The 21,311-nt window shown below is 38.1% G+C and overlaps 1 protein-coding gene across 1 annotated transcript; it reads right to left on the bottom strand.

Moving 5' to 3' along the window:
• Window positions 1-1,468: 1,468 nt before the first annotated feature.
• Window positions 1,469-14,384, bottom strand: ACYB-2 (Cytochrome b561/ferric reductase transmembrane protein family). Its single transcript, XM_077367388.1, has 4 exons — window positions 14,178-14,384; window positions 4,744-4,792; window positions 4,424-4,623; window positions 1,469-1,956 (listed from the first exon to the last, which is right to left on the bottom strand). The coding sequence occupies exons 1-4, from the start codon at window positions 14,316-14,318 to the stop codon at window positions 1,648-1,650; spliced, it is 699 nt and encodes a 232-aa protein (XP_077223503.1). The 5' UTR covers window positions 14,319-14,384; the 3' UTR covers window positions 1,469-1,647.
• Between the last annotated feature and the right edge of the window lie 6,927 nt (window positions 14,385-21,311).

Below are 21,311 nucleotides of genomic sequence, written 5' to 3'. Positions count from 1 at the left end.
GAATCCAATGTGCAACCCAGTCAACTCGTGCAAATTAACGATTGACTCAGGGAGTTTCTAAACAATGACTTGGACAATGGATTCATGTTCTAGATGGGACCATTGTAACAATCTGAGCCATCCATTTTCAATTTATCAAGATGATCAGGAACCTCCTATTGGTGCAATTTTGGGTTATGGGTCCTACCCACATCCTGGGGGTTCTCTATTCTCCAATTTCGCCAACCAGGTTGAGTTGTCCTTCTAAGTTCTAACCTAGACTTGGCCCAGAATCGGTTTGGCTAGTTGGACTCGGGCTTGTAAGAGAGCCTTGTTAACTCAACTCAAGTCGGGCCTCATTCCAAGAACTTGGGCCCGACCCAACTAATTACAGATTGAGCTTTGAATATTAAACATGGGTCATCTCAGGTCCGACCCAAAGCCAACAATATTCATGGACTGTAAACAAGGAATTTCCTAGGCAATTTCACAGAAAGCCATTTTGAGGCTCACTTTTGCATGAGATAAATGCCACACAGGCTCACTTTTTTAAGTTTTTGTCTTATTGATTGAATTCATCTGAGCTGGCTGATGTCTCTGCAAAAATGATTCCGCGAAATTGCCTAGCAAATACCCAAAACAATCTATATTTTCAATTATCGATATGATATCCACAAGTTTTTTCTAAATACAATAATTAGGGAGTGATTTGGCAATTTCACAAGAGCAATTTTTCAGCCTATCTTTTTTCGAAAGAAAAAGTGCCAAGAAACCCGCAAGTTATGGTGGCTCTCTTCTCTTGACAAAGGGAGCAAATTTGCTAAGAAACCTGTTGTTATGTAAAGTATCAACAAGTGGGGAATGCTAAAGTGAAGGGAGATCTTGCAGAACCCAGTCCAAAGGCACCCCATTGGGTCTACATCACCCAACCGTTTCATAATGATACTAAAAAAGCAAAATTAAAGGAATGATGACGTGGATCCAATAGGGCACCCTTGCAGCTGGGTTTTGAAAGGTCGCCCTTCAATTTAGCACTATTATCAAGGGAAATGATATCAGCACAACCATGTTTTAATAATAACACAGACCCAGCTTGTCTTTTCTCTTTCAATTGGCCTGCGAGAGCTTTTTTGGAACTGTAATAACCTTTCGACAGCTCTTTAAATAATAAAAGACATGATGCATTAGTGAAAATATCAAAACATGGTTGTGCTGATATCATTTCCCTATCAATAATAATCAATGGCATTAAAAAAAAAGGTTATTTAACCTCCATTGCAACTAAGTGGGTCGCCCAAAAATCAGCCTACGAGATTAAAAGCATGTTTTATAGTGAGATTAATCTCAGCTATTCACAAAAAAGTGAAGGCTGATTTCTGTGGGACACACATGCCTGCGAGGGAGGCACATTATCGTCTAAAAAAATACTAACATCCTGCTAATATGGACTGGTTTATGACTTATTACGAGCTAGAGAGAGAGGAGGGAGTAACCCAACAAATTTCACTACTAATGTAGACAATTACCCAACAAATATCACTACTCATGTATCATACAAATGCAACAAATTTCACTGCTTATATAGCATACACATGCACATACAAACACAAGTCTACATTAGAACTCATGATTGATAATCACAGCCACTTGAATCAGATAGAACAGATGCTAATCATCTGATATCGCCGTATAAGTAAATGTTTCCTCTGTGGGGGTTGGAGAAATGGCAGAAAGAACTACAAAAGCTCCAAATAATATCACAACTAGGCCAGTGAAATTGACTAGGAAGGCCTCAGGGCCATATTTATATAGGCCTGAGTTTTCAAGGAAGGTTAGTTTCTCCAAGAACCCTAATTCAGCAGTGGCTAAGGCCAACACATACACAAAGAGTCCGAATAGCACGTGCCAAGGAAGCGCCTCTGCTCGAAAAGATGGTGCAGCTCCAGGGTAGAAGAAGACAATGAAACCAAAAATCCACTGGAATTTCAATGAAAAGAAGGAAAAACAAGTTAGGAGAACTTCATAGCTTAAAAATATATACTGCAAATATAAATTATAGTATGTTCACTGTTTAAAAACTCCCTAACTTGCCCAAGTAGACACCATTTTACCTTGGTCGATATCTCATCCAAATCCCGAGTTTTTCCCTACTAAAACTCTTTTGGCTTGCCCAAATTAATGAAAAATTGACTGTCAATGATTGACTAGCGATTGACTCGCACGAGTTAAAAATCAACAATTTCAACCATGTCTTAGATAATTTATTTTTTTTTTTTGGAAATTGAATCCAATATTATAGTATGGGATTTGCTAGGGTCCATCGCAAAAGGCATTTAGCGGCTGGTCTGTCGCATGTCAGACCAGCCATCTCGTGAATGAAGACAACAGCTTTTGTCTCCATTCACAAGGTGGCTGGTCTGACGTGCGACAGACCAGCCGCAAAATGCCTTTTGTGATGGAAGCTAGCAATTCCCTTATAGTATTGTTGCTTCTTCTACTAGGCTGCTACTTCAACTACTAATGCTGTTCATATTAGTACTACTGCCGATGTTGCTACTAGCTACTACTACAACTGTACAACTATTACTATTACCACTGATATTGTTAATTCTACTTTTACTGCTGCCAGAAGCAAGGCTGCCGGAGCGGGAATCAAAACAGGAATTGAAACGGGAATTGAAGGCTCCCAGGGAAGAATCCTGCTCAAGGTTGCCAAAGCAGGAATCGAAAGCGGGAATCGAAGGCTCCCAGGGAAGAATCCTGCTTCCTTGGCCAGAAGTCTAAAAACTCAGACTCAGATGAGAAATCGACCTGGGTGAAAACAATTAACTCGGATGACTCAATTATTGATACGGTCGGTTTTTACTAACTCGGGTGAGTAAGAAGAGTGATTGACTAGGCAGAAGGTAAAGTCAGACTCGGCCGAGAACTCTCACTTGGGTAGGTTGATCGTTGACTGAGAATTTTGAACAGTTGAACACTACAATTGATAGAACACCGTTCTATCAGATAGAAAATAAAGAAGAATATTGATAGATTGAGAGGAAAAGAGAGAAGAAAGTGAGCTAATTCGAGGAAACTCAGGCCTCCAATGAGTTAATTCGAGGAAACTCGACCTCCAACGTGCCAAGCACTAAACGTGATTTTATTTCTTGCTCAAAAAGCCATACGGCATCTACATCTTATAGAAAATAAGGATAGCAAAATAGGAAATATAGATTAGCAGAATAGGAAATAGGAAAATAGAAATATAGTGCAATATGGAAATCTAGCTTAATTAAAATCTTCTAAAAAAAGGAAAGTGATCCTAACAACAATGCAGCTATTACTGTTACTGATTCTGCTACTAATGATTCTACTGCATTGTTATTGCATCCCCAGCTAGCGCTAGTACTAGCCTTTATAACTACAGCTGTTACTGCTACTCTATGTTACATGGATTCTTCTGAATGGGCGACGTACCCAGGTCAGAGACGTGTAGGATTCCAATACTTTAAGATTCAATGAGACACTTATGGATATCTTTTACCTATTTTTTATTCAATACTACTATAATAAATTTAAAATTATTACACAGTTTTATCTATTTTAATAGTAAGTTTTTTATATGGAAATAAAACATTATATTTAGGGAAATGATATCAGCACAACCATGTTTTAATAATTGCACTAATTCTTTTTTAAATGGTACTAACTCAGCTTGTTATTTCCTTTTAATTGGCTTGTCAGAGCTTTTTGGGAACTGTAATAGACTTTGGCAGCTGAGTTTGTGCACTTAGAAAGGCTAATTGTGTGCAATTATTAAAACATGGTTGTGCTGATATTATTTCCCTATCTTTACTTAATCTACTAAATTTCCAATATATTACTTATTATAACCATATTAGCATTTATAAGAAATAAAATTAGAATTGATTAATATATCGGTGAACCCATGAATCCTTTCTTTCTTCAGGTTAGCCGAATCTTACGATCAGTACCCGTGTCAGATTCTGACACTCATACTTATGCAACATAGCTGCTAATGTTGTTGTTGCTACTACTACTAATAGCAGCTTCTATTAGGGGCCGTTTGGATACGCGGATTTTAGAATCCGGGATTTCGTCAAAATTGTAGCTAAGAGAGAAGAGAAGAGGCGGACCATCCGTCGTTTTTGACTCGTTTTTTACTTCTCGCCCTTCTTTCCATTAGCAAGAGAGTAGCAGATCCTCCAAATTTCCAGGTTTTAGAAATCTCAGGATGCAAGAGAGATTTTTAAAACCTGAATTTCTCACTTAAAATCCAAGAAACGCTGTCAGGACAGCATACAACAGCTTGATCATGAACACTCTTTTACACTGTTTTCAAACTAAAAACCTGGATTCTAAAATCCGCGTATCCAAACGGCTCCTTAGAGTTGCTAAAAATCTACTACTTATTATGATAATTAGCAATATCGGTTACCTGAATGGCATATAAACAGATGGTTCCAAGCCCAATCCAGGAATGTAAGCTGTACAAGTTAACAATCCCGCTCTCGTTATGGTACTTGAAAGCGGCATATATTCCCACAGCGCCGAGTATGATGGCAATGCCATGCAGAATCAGATGAACCAATTTCTTCACCTCTTTACTGAATGGATAAGCTTTGTAACTGATTATTGCTGCATTTTTCAGAAAAACTAAATTTAGAAATGAAAGATCATTTCATGTTCGAGATGAGAAGCATAACATTATTCAAAGGCTGAGATTTTAAAAAGTATTGTTGCCATTATGTCACTCACCTTCACCTCCTATGATGATGAAACCAATAAGCATCAGAACTGGATGAATCTGCAATTTGAAACAAAAATATTCAGTACAGAAACTTGGAAAGATAAAATAAAAATGATTTAACTGCCCTTATTCTAAGAATGGTGTTTTTGAGAAATAACTCCAAGCATAACTAATTTGTAATACATGCTGGTATGGGTTTCATTGCAGGCTCTGTTTCTTAGTTTTTCTCTTTTCCTTATAGACGAATTGTCCAATGATGTGGGCCCACATGTGTGAATTGCAAATGGGTTGGCCTGGCCTTTGATCTATGAGAACTCACCTGTTAGGCCCCAACCTAAATTTGTCTATGGCCCACTCACTTTCACCAGACAACCCTAACCATCAGATCAATGTATTTTTGGCTGCCGAAATGGCCCTTAATTCACATTTATGGACTCTTGATGGACGGTTAGGATCATCCAATTGGAGTGCAGTTTGGGCCATGGGAAATTGAAGGTGAGCGAGGCTGCCCACCTATGATGAAATATGGGTGCACAATATCATAACATGATGCAGATTTGCTTCACTGGAACACTCCACTTTGCTATAACCTTTCTTTCTTTCTTGTTGAGAGAGAGAGAGAGAGTATAATACACTGAAAACAAAAGGCCAAGATTTTTTAAGAGAGAGAGAGAGAGGGAGAGAGCAAAGCAAGAAAACTACCCAAAACCAATCTACAAAACAACCATTCTCTAAACAATGCAAAAAAGACCATAAGCAAAATTCTGATATAAAAGTAAATAGAAAACAACCCGACTTCTAAAATTGATTGCATAAAAAGGAAAGAAAATCCAGCTAATCATACCAAACAACAAGCAATTCATAACTTGAACAATGCAATTTGAAAATCCAAATAAATCAAAGACGATTCAACAATGAAAAAATGCAAAGGAAAGATAAAGTGTCTCGTGCAACAACACACAAGTCAATCCAAAAATACAAATCTTAAACCAAAACATCTAAAATGTGAAACCCAACATCAAAAAAGTGGTACGAAGCTTACATCAAACACAAACAACCCAATTCTTTAAAACCATTTAAATAAAGTGAATTGGTCTTGACAAGTTAAGGCATTTTTCACCATATCATTTAGTCTTATTTGAATTGCTTTTACATTTTACACATGGGACAAACTCACAAAGGAGTCATTCCTAAGTTTAATGGTGATCAAATTAGATAGTAAATATATAAGGCTACTGATATTCCCACTACCATGGTTTGATGATGAGATGAACCCACCTTGTTTTTTATTATTTAACCTTCTGCCAAAAGCTATTATAATTCCCAAAATGCTCTCAGCAGCCAATTAAAAAAGAAAACACGAGGTGAGTTCGTCTCATTATCAAACATGGTAGTGCAGATATCTGTTGCCTAGATAATTAGTGCCAAGTTATGAACTACTGTTCCAACCAAATAAGAGAGAGAGAGAGAGAGAGAGAGAGAGTCCCATTGCATCTGACAGATTTAATAACTAAATGCATACTCGTGAGACAAGCAAAGATCAATACACAAAAAAGAAGCAGTTCCTTATTTCTATTACGAATGGTGCATGTCATGCAGGCTTGCTTCACTGGATCTATGTCACAAATATTGTTCTTGGGAATTTCTCGGCAACGAAAAATCTCGGGATATTTTTATTTTTTTATTTTTTTTCAGGTTTCTAATCGGAAAAAATGATTTTTTTTTCAGGTTTATATTGGAAAAAATGAGAAAAATAAAATTATTTAAAATATATATAAAAAGACAAGTTGAAGTGGAAGCATGCTTCAGGAATCAAGAGTACTATGCAATCATAAAATACCAACCAAGTTGAAGGGAAAGTTTTATAAGACAGCTATGAAGCCAGCCATGCTGTACGGCTCAGAATGTTGGGCCATCTGCATAGGATGAGTGTAGTGGAGATGCGAATGCTTAGATGGATGTGCGGCCACACAAGGTTAGATCGAATTAAAAATGAAGACATCCATAAAAAGGTCGGGGTGGCACCAATTGAGGAGAAGATGGGAAAGCACTGCTTAAGATGGTTTGGGCATATCCAACGTAGGCCTTTGGATGCTCCAGTGAGAAGAAGTGACTCGTGCCAAGTTGATGGAGTAAAAAGAGGTAGGGGCAGACCGAAAAAAACTTGGGTAGGAACAGTGAGGAAAGACTTGAGGCTAGGAATATAACAGAGAACGTGACCTTGGATAGGATAGAATGGAAGAAAATGATCCATGTAGATGAAACCAACTAGTGTAAGGATTAGACTTAGTTAATTTGAGCTGGGTAGATCCTTTCACCTTCTTCATGAAAATTTTCTAAAGGATTCCTTAGCCGACCCCAACTAGTTTGGGACAAAGGCTTGGTTGAGTTGAGTTGAGTTGAGTAAAATTTAAGAAAAAATATATAATAAAAATATCACAAAAAATGGGGATAATATCCTGATATTATCACGCTATTTAAAATCTCGGGACTATTTCGGGATTTTTGTCGTTTTATCAAAATGTCACGAATGACTAAACAAATGTGATATTTTGAAAATACTGAAGATATTTGTGGCATAGCACTAGATCACTTGTCATTGTTATAACCTTTCTTTCTTTCTTTCTTTCTTTGTTGAGAAACCGAATGAGAGACAATGTCACAGAATACACACAGAAACAGAAAACAACATATATAGAAAAGAGAAACACAAAAGCAAGAAAACCATCCAAAACCAATCTACAATACAACTACTCTTCTTCTTTTTTTAATTACAATGCAACTACTCTTAACACTGCAAAGATGACTAAAAGAGAAATTCTGATCTAAAACTAAATAGAAGAAAAATTCTGATCCAAAAGAAGATACAAAACAAACTAAATTCTAAAAGTGATTGTTTAAAAGGGAAAGAAATCCAACTACTCACACAAAACTACAAGAAACTATCCTTGTTCAAATGTACCATGAGTGTGATTAATCATATTGAGCCGACTCAGAGGGGGTTGCTTTAGAGGAGAGGGTGGGCCGATAGAAAAGAAGAAGCGTCATGTTGTGTGCAAGAAAGAAGTGAGCAAACCCGTCAGAGTTAAGCTTCAGAAGACTGGTCGGTGTTCACAAAGCGTTGGTAGGGAAGTTTTAGGGTGGTTTGGGGAGAAGAGACATCATCTTTGGGCTCGAGTCACTGAAAGCAGGTATGGGTCCTCCCTGGGTCATTGGATATCAGGATATCTAGTGACAGGTATAGGTTCAGTGGACTGATAGTTCAGAGGGCCATTATGAGACAAAATCATATATTCATCAAGGATTAGATTCATAGTTTCAATTACCACTGACACGGTACACGGGCACATCGTCACTTATCATTTGCCAGCCATGCTACACAAGCTTGGCTTAGTCTACTCCAGTGACATGATCAAGTTTTGGGTTGATAAGTGGTGTGAAGAGGCTCCTCTGTTTCCCGACCTTTTTACAGTGACCTTGGATAAAGATGCTTTCCTCAGAGACTGCTTTGAGTGGGTGGAGGGGAGGATCTCGTGGAAGTTAAACTTCAGACGTAATCTCTTTGACAGAGAGGTGACTCGAGTTGCTTTGCTTCTAGAGATGTGATGGAAGGTAACTGCCCGACAGTGTGAGAGCTGCCCAAGTAAAGAGATATGGAGAGGCTAAAAGTGTAATTTTGAGATCAAAGATTTCTTAAGTTGTGAATCCTAGTAGTGGCCGATAGGCCTGTCTCCAATAGACTTGGGATTCTTCCAATTCCAAATATTCAGTCTCACACATGAGTATGGGTATAATTGAGCCTTAATCTACTATTTAGAAACCATATGGAAGAGAGGCATCACCCAATGCAAGTCTGTTTTGAATGAAGTGAGTGGTGTCTTAAAATCCCTTTTGTAGAGTTCATAATTTTATCTACTCCAATTGGTTCAGACACCTAAGCTTCTTTGTCATCATCATTGTTTGAGTAACATGCAACCAATGGGTCGGTAGTTCTAGATAACTGTAGCTTAGTAAAACCGCAACTCAAATCATTAGTTATGGCCTGTACACCTTATGTAGCTTGCTGAATATTCCACTTCTTCAATTGGAAACCTCAATGCAATTAACAATTGGTCCAAGGTAGCTGGTATTAAAGTTTAAACCACAAAACAGAGGGCAAATGTAGAATTCAAGAGATTACATGTCATTAACAATACCAATGAATAATGGACTAGAGAAAGCAAGTATAGTCCAAAACGATTCATCGGTGTATTGTTTCAGAACATAGAATATCCTTCCCAAGGAATACCTTCAAAGCGTCATTTATTTGGAACCTCAACTACTATTAAAGCCATAGTTTTAAAACTCCCCCACGTCCGCATCGACCCCCCCGAGTCCGACTCTTCGGAGTCTGCTGCCTTTTACCTTGGCCACATTCCGCATTACGCCGCATCCGCGTTTTGCCCTACAGAGTCAATAAAAACTCTTTTGACTCTCCCGAATTATGACCGCATCAACAGGAGTACTCAACCGTGCCGTGCCAAGTCGACTGGGATTTTCATCGGCCACGTTCCACAGGGCATCCGCATTTTTAAACACTAATTAAAGCCATATTAAAAGAGTTCCAATATCACCAAGCATTCGGCCAAATATTAAAGTTCTCTGCATGATAAATCTGGAAGAAAATCAACTCCAAACTACTTAAATGATACTGTTAGCAGCCTTTGTATGCACAGTGAGCTCATCTAGGGCAGAGCACTGTTATTGAGAAGTGGCAACTCAAAGGAAGCTTCAGAGAACTCGTGCTCTTTACTGGATTTATGTCCAGAACTCCAGATCATCTGATTGGATCTCAGTAACATGCGACTATCCAGAGACTCAAGCTATGAAGCTCTAATAAATACATTTACAAACATTCACATCTAAATTCTCAAACAATTATAGGAGATAAAAGGAGAGATGGAAAGACTTACTTACAGGATGCAACTACACATGAACATCTCACATAAATGTCCATGATCCATTTATTTCTAGGAATTCCACCAAGAGATTGCACGATTCTAAGCATCTTTTGATCTTGCTCATTTTGATAAAATTGCTGCAATGAGATGAAGAAGATTTGGCCAGGGGAAGCTAAAATCAAAGATGAATGGAGAACTCCTTGCAAATCAAGGAAGAAGAAGAGGAGAGAATGGAGATCGAAGGTGATTGCCTTGACTATTTCTAGGTGAAGATCCATCCAAGTTTCAGTTTCATCTCTGCCAACGAATTTTGGTGTGGTTGGAGAGAGATATGTGTATTAGTGAGCCTGTCGAGACTCCTTCCCCCAGATAGGACCCTCCTGGTCTAGGTCAATTGAAGCTCAACTTCGACAATTCTAGTATGGATAACCTAGGACCAGTAGGACTTGGCAGTGATCTTAAGGGTGAACATGGATTAAGTAGGTGAGCTTTGTCGGACCCAATTATGATCTCTTATTCCAATAAAGCAAAGGTGAGGGCAGTTCTTTAGGGCATCAGGATTACATGGAGCTCAAGCCTGACTAGACTGATCGTTGAGGGAGACTCCCTCAATGTCATCAGGTGGTTGGATGGGAGTCACTGCCATCCTTGAAGATTTGCTCATTGGCCCGACTCACGAGATATATGACTGAGTAGCGGGATTCTCCCCAATTTTCCAGCATGTTAGAAGATCGGCTAACAGTGACGTCAACAAATTGAACATCGACAAATTGGTGAGAGCGGGAGTCAGCCGGATAGCTTTGGATTTTTATTTTTATTTTCCCACCTGGAGCTTGTTTCATTTTCTTTTGCATTGTTTCCTTTTGTACCAACCATCTCGGTTTTTCTCTTCTTTTTTTCACCTTAATATAATCTGCCATTTTCAAAAAAATAAAAAAATGCAAATGAAAGAGATGGGTCTTATGCAGCAACACATAAACAATCCAAAAATACAAAACTAAGAAACAAAACATCTAAAATGTTAAACCAACATCTAAATGTGGTACTAAGCTTACATCAATCACAAACAACCCAATTCTGTTTGAATCATTTAAATAAATTGAATTGGTATTGAAAAGTTTAGGTATTTTCCACCATATCAGTTTTAAACTTATTTGATTTGCTTTTACATTTTACATATGAGACAAACTGACAAGTGTGGCATGCACTCATGCTTAATTTTAAGGGTCTCAAATTAGATAGTTAATAAATAAATAGTGCCAAATTATGTACTACTCTACCAACCACATGAGAGAGAGAGAGAGAGTCTCATTTCATTTGGCCAATTCAACAATTTCTGTTAAAGGGATGGTTTAAAATTTCGGTTTCGGTACTAGTTTCGGACCCCTGAAATTTCAAAATTTCGACTGGAATTCCGAAATTTTGGCAGAAATTTTGTAACATTTCACAAAGTGAATGCAAAATGTCGTGCACGCATTATTTATAAATATTTATATGAATAAGATGTGAAATTTGGCAGGTACCAAATTGTTTGACATGCGCAACAATGCAAGTCATTAGGTGTTTGATGTTTTTAAACCGTTATGGATGGTTGTCTTGCTTATATGATGATTTCTAAGTGTGATTCTAAGTGTGTATTTGTGATTCTAAGTGTGTATTTGTGCTTATTCTAGCCTTTCCTGAAGTTTCATCTTTAAATTCTATCATTTGCATATTTTTTCATATGTTTCCTTTATTTTACAAGATTTCCACGGAAATTTCCAACCGAAACCAAAACGTTTCCGTTTCCGTGGCGACCGAAATTGAAACCGTAACCGAAATTTGAAACCTTGAATTTACCTAATGACCCCTCCTAAATGCCATATGCCTAAAATGGACATGAGAAATACCAACAACGACTAAGCTATCCCTACTAAATGGCATATGACTAAAACAATAAAAAAAAATTAAAAAAAACCACAAAATTACCAAACTACCACTACATGTATACATGATCAAATGCAACAATCCTGTGCCAAAGGAGATACGAAGGCTGATGTAGTGAATCTCGAGGATGCTCCTGCATCAAGATATTTCAGTATTGTTGTATTAAAAAGACTGGCAAAGACAAAAGGGTTTGGATCTAGAGCTCTTACGGTTTTCTAGAGTCAAATCATTTTACCATAAGATGGTTCCTTATCCTATACTCTCGTTTCTTGCCAGAGTAGGGAGTAGTCCAATTTCTCCTAGGGTTTGCACGTTTGGCTCATTTCTTAATAAAATCTTTACAATGGATCACTTGCGTAGCCGTCACATGCTTATTATTGACCATTGCACTTCATATGTGGAGTCAGGTGAATCGATGTGGAGTCGTGTGCTCAAGAGATTCAGATTGGCACGGGTCTTTTGGGCTCAACTTGTTGATCTCTTGGAGTGTTGGTTCTCTGTCCCGTGATGAGAAAGAGGGAAAATCCTTTCGATTGTGGTCCTCCTGGCTACCATTTGGGTTTTATTGAAGGAAGGATTGTTTGTGTCTTTAAAATTTAAATGCTTGATTAAGATGTCGCAATTCATCTTTTTGAAGGTGATTGCCTTGACTATTTCTAGGTGAAGATCCTTCCAAGTTTCAGGTTCATCTCTGCCTACGAATTTTGGCGTGGTAGGAGAGAGAGATATGTGTTATTATTGAGCATGCTAAGACTCCTTCCATTAGATAGGCCCCTCCTGGTCTAGGTCAATTGAAGTTCAACTTCGACAATTCTAGTATGGATAACCCAGGACCAGTAGGAGCTGGCAGTGTTCTTAAGGATGAAAATGGATTAACTAGGTGAGCTTTCTCGGACCCAATTGCGATCTCTGATTCCAATAAAGCAAAGATGAGGGCAGTTCTCTATGGCATCAGGATTACAAGGAGCTCCGGCCAGAGTAGAGTGATCATTGAGGGAGACTCCCTCAATGTCATTAGGTGGTTGGATGGGAGTCACTCCCATCCTCGAAGATTGACTCCCATCCTCGAAGATTTGCTCGTTGGCCTGACTCACGAGATACATGCCTGAGTAGAAGGATTCTCCCCCCTTTTCCAGCACGTTAGAAGATCAGCTAACAATGACATCAACAAATTGGCGAGGGCGGGAGTCAGTTGGATAGCTTAGATATTTTTTATTTTCTCCCTCAAGTTTTTTTCTTTTTGGCTATCATTCGTTTCATTTTCCTTTGCATTGTTTTCTTTTGTACTGACCATCTCGGTTGTTCTTTCCTTTTTTTTCACCTTAATATAATCTGCCATTTTCAAAAATAGAAAAATAAATAAATGCAAATGAAAATAATGGGTCTTATGCAGCAACACACAAACAATCCAAAAATACAAAACTAAGAAACAAAAAATCTAAAATGTTAAACCCAACATCTAAAAGGGGTACTAAGCTTACATCAATCACAAACAACCCAATTTTGTTTGAATCATTTAAATAAATTGAATTGGTATTGAAAAGTTTAGGTATTTTCCACCAAATCAGTTTTAGACTTATTTGATTTGCTTTTACATTTTACATATAAGACAAACTAACAAGTGTGTAATGCTTAATTTTAAGGGTCTCAAATTAGATATTAATAAATAAATAGTGCCAAATTATGTACAATTGTACCAACCAAATGAGAGAGAGAGAGAGAGAGAGAGAGAGAGAGAGAGAGAGAGTCACATTGCATTTGGCCACTTCAACAACAAACTAAATGGGTAGAATGGTAGATGACAGAGACAAGAGACCAGTCAAGAGATTGTAGGAACAGTGGCAGCACAAAGGCCACCAAACACTTGAGACAAAGAAAGATCAATAAATGTAAAATGATATAGTCAGTCCCTTATTTTCATGACTAAAAAACAATCAACAGAGAATCGGAAATCGTTCAATAAACCAAGAAATACCATTAAATAGCCCCAAGTTAGATACTCCCACCCAAAAAGGAAAATAAAATAAAAAATACAACCACCCAATGAAGAACAGGGAGGATTTAATCAATGAATTCATGAAAACAAGAAAATAAAATGCAGGGTAGAATGAGAAATAAAACATTAAGAAAAACCTAAAAAAATAAAAATAAAAATCGCTTACCTTTCACCCAATTAATAATCTATCATAAAAAAGAAAACCCATTAATATTACCTCAAAAGAAAGTTACCGACTACGCAATCACATACCACCAATCAGTTTAAAAGCTTAACAAAAAGCCATAAAGAAGACGAAAAAGAAGAACCCATAAAAAGGGAAATGATATGAACACAGGCACAGCCATATTTTGAGATTTTCACAAACTATCTTATCTTCTAGTATCTAAAGAGCTGTCAAAAGATTATTACATTTCACAAAAAGCTCTTAGGAGCCAATTAAAAGAAGAAAAAACTGCTGGGTTTGTGCAAATATCAAAATACAATTGTGCTGATAACATTACCCCATAAAAACGGATGAAAAAAAAAAAAAAACTAAAAATGAGGAAAAACAAGGAAGAGTTGAAATAGAGAAACATACATTGAAGATTAGGGATTTATTAGTGGCTACAAAGGCAAGTCCTCCTCTGAAATGGATACACCATACCAACACTAGAACTGCTCCCACCGCCCCCAGCACGTGCGACACGAACGTAAACACACGCCCACCGCTCAAAGCCATCTCTCTCTCTCTCTCTCTTGGGTTCTTACCTCTATCTATTTCCTTACTAAAGGTAAGAGAAATACCATATGAGATCTTATCTTTTTATATTCGATTCATCTACCAAACCAAATTTCAATTCAAGGCGTTCTAGATTGCGACTTTTTGTATTAAAGCGATGGATATGAAGCCACGTGTTAGATGATTATTGAGGACTTTTAATAAGGGACGATCATTGCCCACGTGGCTCATCCTCGATCGCTTCCCGAGCTAGTATTCGTTACTGACTGTTCTCTTTCCCAGAAGTCTCTCGTTTTTTTTTTTGGGAAAGTAGTTTTCACTTTTTCAAAACCAATCTGTCTTGTCATTTTTCCGAATCCAATTTATCGTCCGAATGAAATAAAAGTGGCGAAGGAACCGCGTGGACCATATCACCTAGGATTTCCACATGGGTGATGGGCCCCACCCATTTTTTTTGTCTTTACCAATTAATGAATTCATTTTAATATCGTCCTGGTATTATAGGCCCATGAAATCCATGGTTGTACAATGATGGGCCCACCTTAATGCATAGGTAGACCGGGCCGGGTTTGACCCAACCCGTACGGGTTCAGGTCACTCGGGCCGGGTCAAAATGACCCGGAAAAATTTACGAGTCACGAATCTTGGACCCGCACGAGGCAGGTCACCCCATTTTTTTCCTGTTTTTCAAGATTTTCTTATTTTTTATAGGGATTTGCTGGCCACATTCGTGGACTGTCAATCGGGATGGGCAAGCTCGAAGCCCGCCCGTTCGGCCAGCTAAAAGCCCGCCCATAATTAAAATGAGAACAAGTCAAACCAAGCTTGGTCAAATTTTGAAGCCCGAACTCTAATTTAGGCTGAGCTTGATCAAAGGTCGTCCAGCCCGTTATAGGCCCGAGCCCGATAATATATTTACTATATAATTTTTTAAGATTTTTTATCTCCTTAAAAATCAGTAGATATTAATTAAATAGGTTACTTAAACATTAATATCCTATAGGCTATAGTTCGACGTTAAATAGATTTATTTTCTTTCTTTATGTTGCCCCTCTTCAGCCCACTCCATACGAACGGTTTGGATCATCATATCCTATAGGCTATAGTTCGACCTTAGATTTATTAAATGAATAAGACTAAATCTGGCAAAAAATCAATCGGTGTGGCTTTTCTCACATGCCAAAGCCAACAAGTTTAAAGGCTTTCTATGAAATTGGCTTTTTCTGTGCTTAGCTTAGTCTTTTCTCCTGCAGAAAATAAGAGGTGATGGGCAAGCCCGAACTCGGCCCGAAGCCCGTTGTGGAGTTTGGGTTGAGTTTGGGCAAGCAAATTTCTAATTTAGTCAGGCCCGAACTCAGGCCGAAGCCCGTTGTATAGACATGGGCTGAGCTTGAGCACCTCAGGCCCGCCCAAGCTCGGCCCGATTGACAGTCCTACCTGTAACCCAAACGACTGAAGAGTTTGGATCATCCTATCATATGGGCCCCACAGTACCTTTTGAAAAATATTGAACTTCACGCACACACAGAAATAAGATCTTGGGCTATCTCTTTTTTTTTTCGAGGGGGAAGGGGGCTTGGAATTTATTAAATCAGTGGCATTCTTGGGCTACGCCATTACATGAGTGTAAAATAGAGCGCGACATCATTAGAACATGAGGTGTTAATAGTGGGCACTACTACATCAAAATATGAGGTGCAAAATGTAGGCACCACCTAATGCATGGTTAGGGGGAGATGGTGGGCCTCACCTAACAAAACGAAAAGTGTAAATCAACCATTTCATTTGGTTCTAGACTTCTAGTCTTATGATCATTATAAGGTTGCAAATGAATTGGTAAAAAAGGAAAATGGTTTATATTTAATGAGAAAATCTCATTTAATTGAAAGGTTAGGATCATCTAATGAGGGACATTTTTGGAGGAGTTGCTTCGGTAAAAAAACACGACGGGTCCACAATCAACAATAGGGCTGCACATGGTTCGGTCCGGTTCGGTTTAAGGGAATTTCTTAAACCGAATCGATCCCATCGGTTTGGATTTTTTCCAAACCGTAACCAAACCGATTGGCAGCTGAACTGAACCAAACCGAACTGGTTTTGACCGGTTAGGTTTGGTTCGGTTCACGGTTTATTTGTATTTTACCTATAAGTAATGAGCAGTCATAAATAGAAAAAGACATAATGGATTAATATTGGACGAACCGTTTGATTTTGGGGATAATGGACAACTTTGGATCATTTGATTTTGGGGATAATGGACGAACCGTTTGAAGTTTGAAGTTGAACGGCAAAAAATACTAAAAAGAGATATCTGAACCGGTTCGGTTCGGTTCGGTTTTCATATCAATTGCCAGTTCGGTTCGGTTTTGCGGATTAATATTTTCTGAACCGTGAACCGAACCGATTGGATCGGTTTTGTGAAAATCGTAACCGCGACCGAACCGGTAGATATAAAAACCGAACTGAACCGAACCGAATGGCCCGGTTTGGTTTGATTTATCGGTTTGAGTGGTTTTGTTGTGCAGCCCTAATCAACAATAAAAATTTGAAGATCCATTCTATATCTGTCAGCCCCAGAAAATGAATGGTTTAGATCACCCAACTATGTGGACCCAATTGTATTTGTTTTTGCTACAAGGCTATCGATTATAGAAAAGCTCTTATGGACTATACTCATAAATGGAAATTAAAACTATAAAATGACATCTTTGGTATGAAAAGAGTTCGTATATGTAATGTAGGCCCACAAAGCAAAGTTACAAATCTCCGAATTCCAAGGAAAGTGATGTGGTCGATGGCTGACGAGAAAGCTGTGGGCCCACATTTGGGCAAGATACGTCATCTGTGATGTCATCAATTTTGTTTCGGTGCTTGATAACCAATCAGACCGCGTCTTATTTATTTTTCAGCAAACGCGTCTGACACTATAGCTCCGGCATCTGAAAGTTGAATAGAAAAACGATAAAAGAGAGTGGACACCTTTTCCTTTTCGATTTCTCAGCAAAATATCAGCAAATGATCGCGATAAATTGAAAGAGAATCTAAAGTTTTCGAACTCACCCCAGCAGACGATTTCTCGTGTTTCATTGCTACAAGCCTGCATCGACCAACCTACCAAGCACGTGAGAAACCGAGAAACCTCCACGTGCCAACTGTCCCTTCTTTGTCGACAAGACTAACAAGAGGTCCTTACCAAATGATCCACGGAGATGTCCGATGGGTATCTGAAGCCGATGGGGATTTGAAGGGAGGGTGCACATATGAGAATATTGGCTACTGATATTGGCACTAACATGTTTTAATGATTTCGCAAACTCAGCTTGTCTTTTCCCTTTTAATTGCATTCCGAGAGCTTCTTGGGAACGGTAATAACTTTTGAGAGCTGGATAAATAATAAAAGACAAGCTGAGTTAGTGCAATTATCAAAACATAGTAGTGCCAACATCATTGGCCCTTACCATTCATATTTTACTTTACTTATTTCTATGCAATAAAGGTATTTTCCTCTCCGAGCACGGCTAGAAAACGGGATCCAGTTTGGTAAAAAGATTACAAAAACGTGCATCAACCATTAGAGCACGTCTACTAAAAGAAAAGGCAAAGGAGCTCAAATCCCCATAAAAGCAATAAATACATCTTGAAAAGAGTCAAATCAACAGTGATGTCACTCACGATTTTATTTTCCACACGGAATCCCATTTTCAAAGTGTTTTCCTTTCTGTAATATTTGAAAACTTAAGTGAAAATGACCTGCACATTTAATTTCACTACTATGTATCTGGACGTTGATTCTCCTCTCCAGTTTCTTCGTTCTTTCCTCCCGTAACCCTAGTCCTTAATTGTGTACAATGGAAGAAGAACACTTTGAAGGACGATCTAATTTGAAATGGATTTTGAACCATACTTAGAAAGTAGATCCAAAATTGGATCCGAATGGATCATTACCGGATCGTCCAAGGATTTCTATCCCAGTGGAGAATAGACATTGATATTTTTTAATGACCTTTTGATCAGCGTGGATCTAGTGATCGTGACTGACCGGCCGATTCCTGCTTCATACAAGCGAGTTGCAGCCTGCAATCCGCTCTATATAACCTGGGCCGGACTGACGACCCATACAGGTTCGAGCGAGGGTTTGTCACACTATATGGATAAACAGTAATGGACACTACTAAGTTACTAGTTGTGGCTATACGTTGGAGGATTTAGACAGTCCATCAAGTGAGTGGGCCCTAGGCTTTATTGTAGATGGGTCATGGTCCAAAATCAAATTAATTAGATAATCAAACAGAAATGGTCAATGATTCACATTCCACAATCAAAAGGTGACTTAATCAAACAATATTAGGATGATCTCTCTACTATGATGTCACATAGGACAAGCTCGTGTACTTATCAGAATGAGAACACATGGCAGCTGTTCTATTTACGAATATCAGAGTCGGGAATCCCATTTTATCAATGGTTTGGTTGTGCATGTTTGACAACCACGTAAAATACTTAGTGATTTTTTTCCTTGATCGTTTGATACTACAAAAAAAATAAAAAACATTATGACATAAATGTTTTTCCAACAAATTATTTTCCTCTCGATTTCTATTTTAGAGAAAAACCGTTTTTGTTCAAAAGTTGTTTCAAAACCTTATTACTTGTATATTCCAATAATGATTGGGGAATGACATTCCCCCCCCCCCCCCCCCCCCCCTCCCTGTGACCGATAAAATCCTCCCCTTTTAACGTTTTCCGTGAGAATGATTCACTGCTTGAGGATAAATTCACCCTCTTTAATATTTTTACTTACCTTTGAAAGTTAAACGGATAACGTTAAAGGGGGGGAGGGGATATCATTTCCCTTAGTTGTTCTCTTTGAGTGTTTAAAGTATTTCTTAACTTATTTTTAAAAATTAACCTTTTTTGCAAGTATTTTGTTAGAAAATTAAAATACATATTTAAGCGGTTAGAAAATTAAAATACATATTTAAGCTTAAATATGTTTTACTGACGCCTATTTGGTCCTCCTTGCATTACACCTGCAAAATCTCCTTTACCTAATCATCCACCTTTACTACCCACCAGCCATTACATGCTTAATTACCTGCTCTAACACCGGGTCTAACAAAGCCCTCTATGACACTTAATACCTTTTTTGGGTAGGTAAGCTGGGATTGAACCCGACCTCTAGGTCAAAGAAAGCATCCTTGACCATTGAGCTAGATGCTCAATCCATAGAGCGTTACAAAGCTCGGCTTATAGCCAAATGGTTTACTGAAAACCAGAGTGCTGAATTCTTCGGTCTCGTCCTCAAAACGTGCACAATTTGTATAAAACTCTTCCTCACATGTGGCTACTCTTTTTTGGGTTGGCCATACACATGGCACATGCGGCCCCTCTTTTGGGTTAGTACTCCCCAAAATGTTAGCACGATGCATGTCGCCACTTGCCACTACAAGTAGTGCACCGAAAAGGTTAATTCTGTCTCAATTTGATGTAGAAAAATAAATCCAGGTGGAGATCAAATCTACACAATGCTTGATTAACTATTCAACAAGTTTGATTAAGCACCCTATATAGGTGCATCCGTGCATGGGAGACGAGCTTGATGAGGAGGATCTTTCGCCTAAGTATAAATGCTATAAGTGGCTCTAGGATACCTCTGAGTCTGTCACTTGTAGAGTTCAAATGGCTTTTGGTTTATGTATTAGGTCACTTGGGTTCAGCTACTGAAGGATTGTTTCTTTAATATCTTAGACAAACTAAATAATCATTTGATACATAAAAAGAATATAAGAAACTTTGATTTAATCTCTTTCTCTAAGGTTTACAAAAAAATAAGCAAGAAAATAAGAAGAAATCTACATGAAATGTAGTTAGGGAAATTATATGTGTACTTCTTGTTTTAATAATGGGGCTTTTTATTTCCGTTTGGTTGTCTTAACCGTGTCCCCCCCTAGAGTAATAGTCAAGTGGTAAAATAGTAATGAAGTTGTCTTTGAGTAGTCTTCAAGTAGGCTTCCCAAAGTGTCATTTGGTTGTCATGTGAACGTCCAGTAGAATGGTGGGAAAGTAGAAGATGGTGCATTTGTTAATGGTACCACAAAAAATTCATATTTTTTCAAGTGCTTTGGTACAATTGCTAGTGATTTGGTAGGGGGCAAGATGGATGCCAGTTGGACCAACTGAGTAAGTAGTTTCTGAGAATTTATATGGTGGACGCTGTGCATGCACGTGTAGCCCAAAAAACAGTCCATATTACTTGGGTGCAAACCATTCATTTGTTGGGCCATGACGTACGGTAGGGTGTGCCTAGAAAATCTTCTCCACAGGATGATTCTAACCCTCTATGGAGAAGAATTTCAGGGCACACTAGGTTTTTTTAAGGGGAATGATATCAGCACAATCATATTTTAATAATTGCACAAACCCTGTTGGTCTTTTCTTTAAATTGGCTTGTGACAGCTCTACGGGAGCTATAATTTTTTGACAGCTCTTAAGTACTAAAAGACAAAATGCCTTACTGAAAATATCAAAACATGGTTTGTGCTAATAACAAGTTGGAAAAATGGGATTTGCTCTCTCATGCAACATCCCATCTGCGAAATACCTTATGCGATGGTCCCTAGCAAATCCCTTGAAAATTATAAACCGGTACGGTTGCACAAAAAGCTTGTCTTCACCATGGTTTCAAATTCCGGTTTAGGAATGCAAATTCGACGAAATCTGACGAAATCTAATAAAATAATATTTTATCTCGTAGAGGATTTCAGCTGAAATTACCGTATTTTCAGCCGAAAATTCAAGAAAATATTAAAGAATTAACAAAAATCAAGAATTTTGCGTGAAATCCCTAAAATTTTGGCTGAAATTTCAGGTCGAAATAAAATACCGTTTCTACTATGTGTGATTTCGATTTCAACCGAAACGAAATTTCGGTAAAATACCATTTTGACTATGTATGATTTCGGTTTCGGTCTCAACCTAAACTTGAAATTTCGG

This window comes from Tasmannia lanceolata, unplaced genomic scaffold (genome assembly GCF_043159265.1).
Source record: "Tasmannia lanceolata isolate RefF3 unplaced genomic scaffold, GAP_Taslan_0.1 ptg000024l, whole genome shotgun sequence".
NCBI classification, from domain to species: Eukaryota; Viridiplantae; Streptophyta; class Magnoliopsida; order Canellales; family Winteraceae; genus Tasmannia; species Tasmannia lanceolata.
The sequence above is the reverse complement of the archived record's forward strand: the minus strand, read 5'-3'. Positions and strand labels throughout refer to the sequence as shown.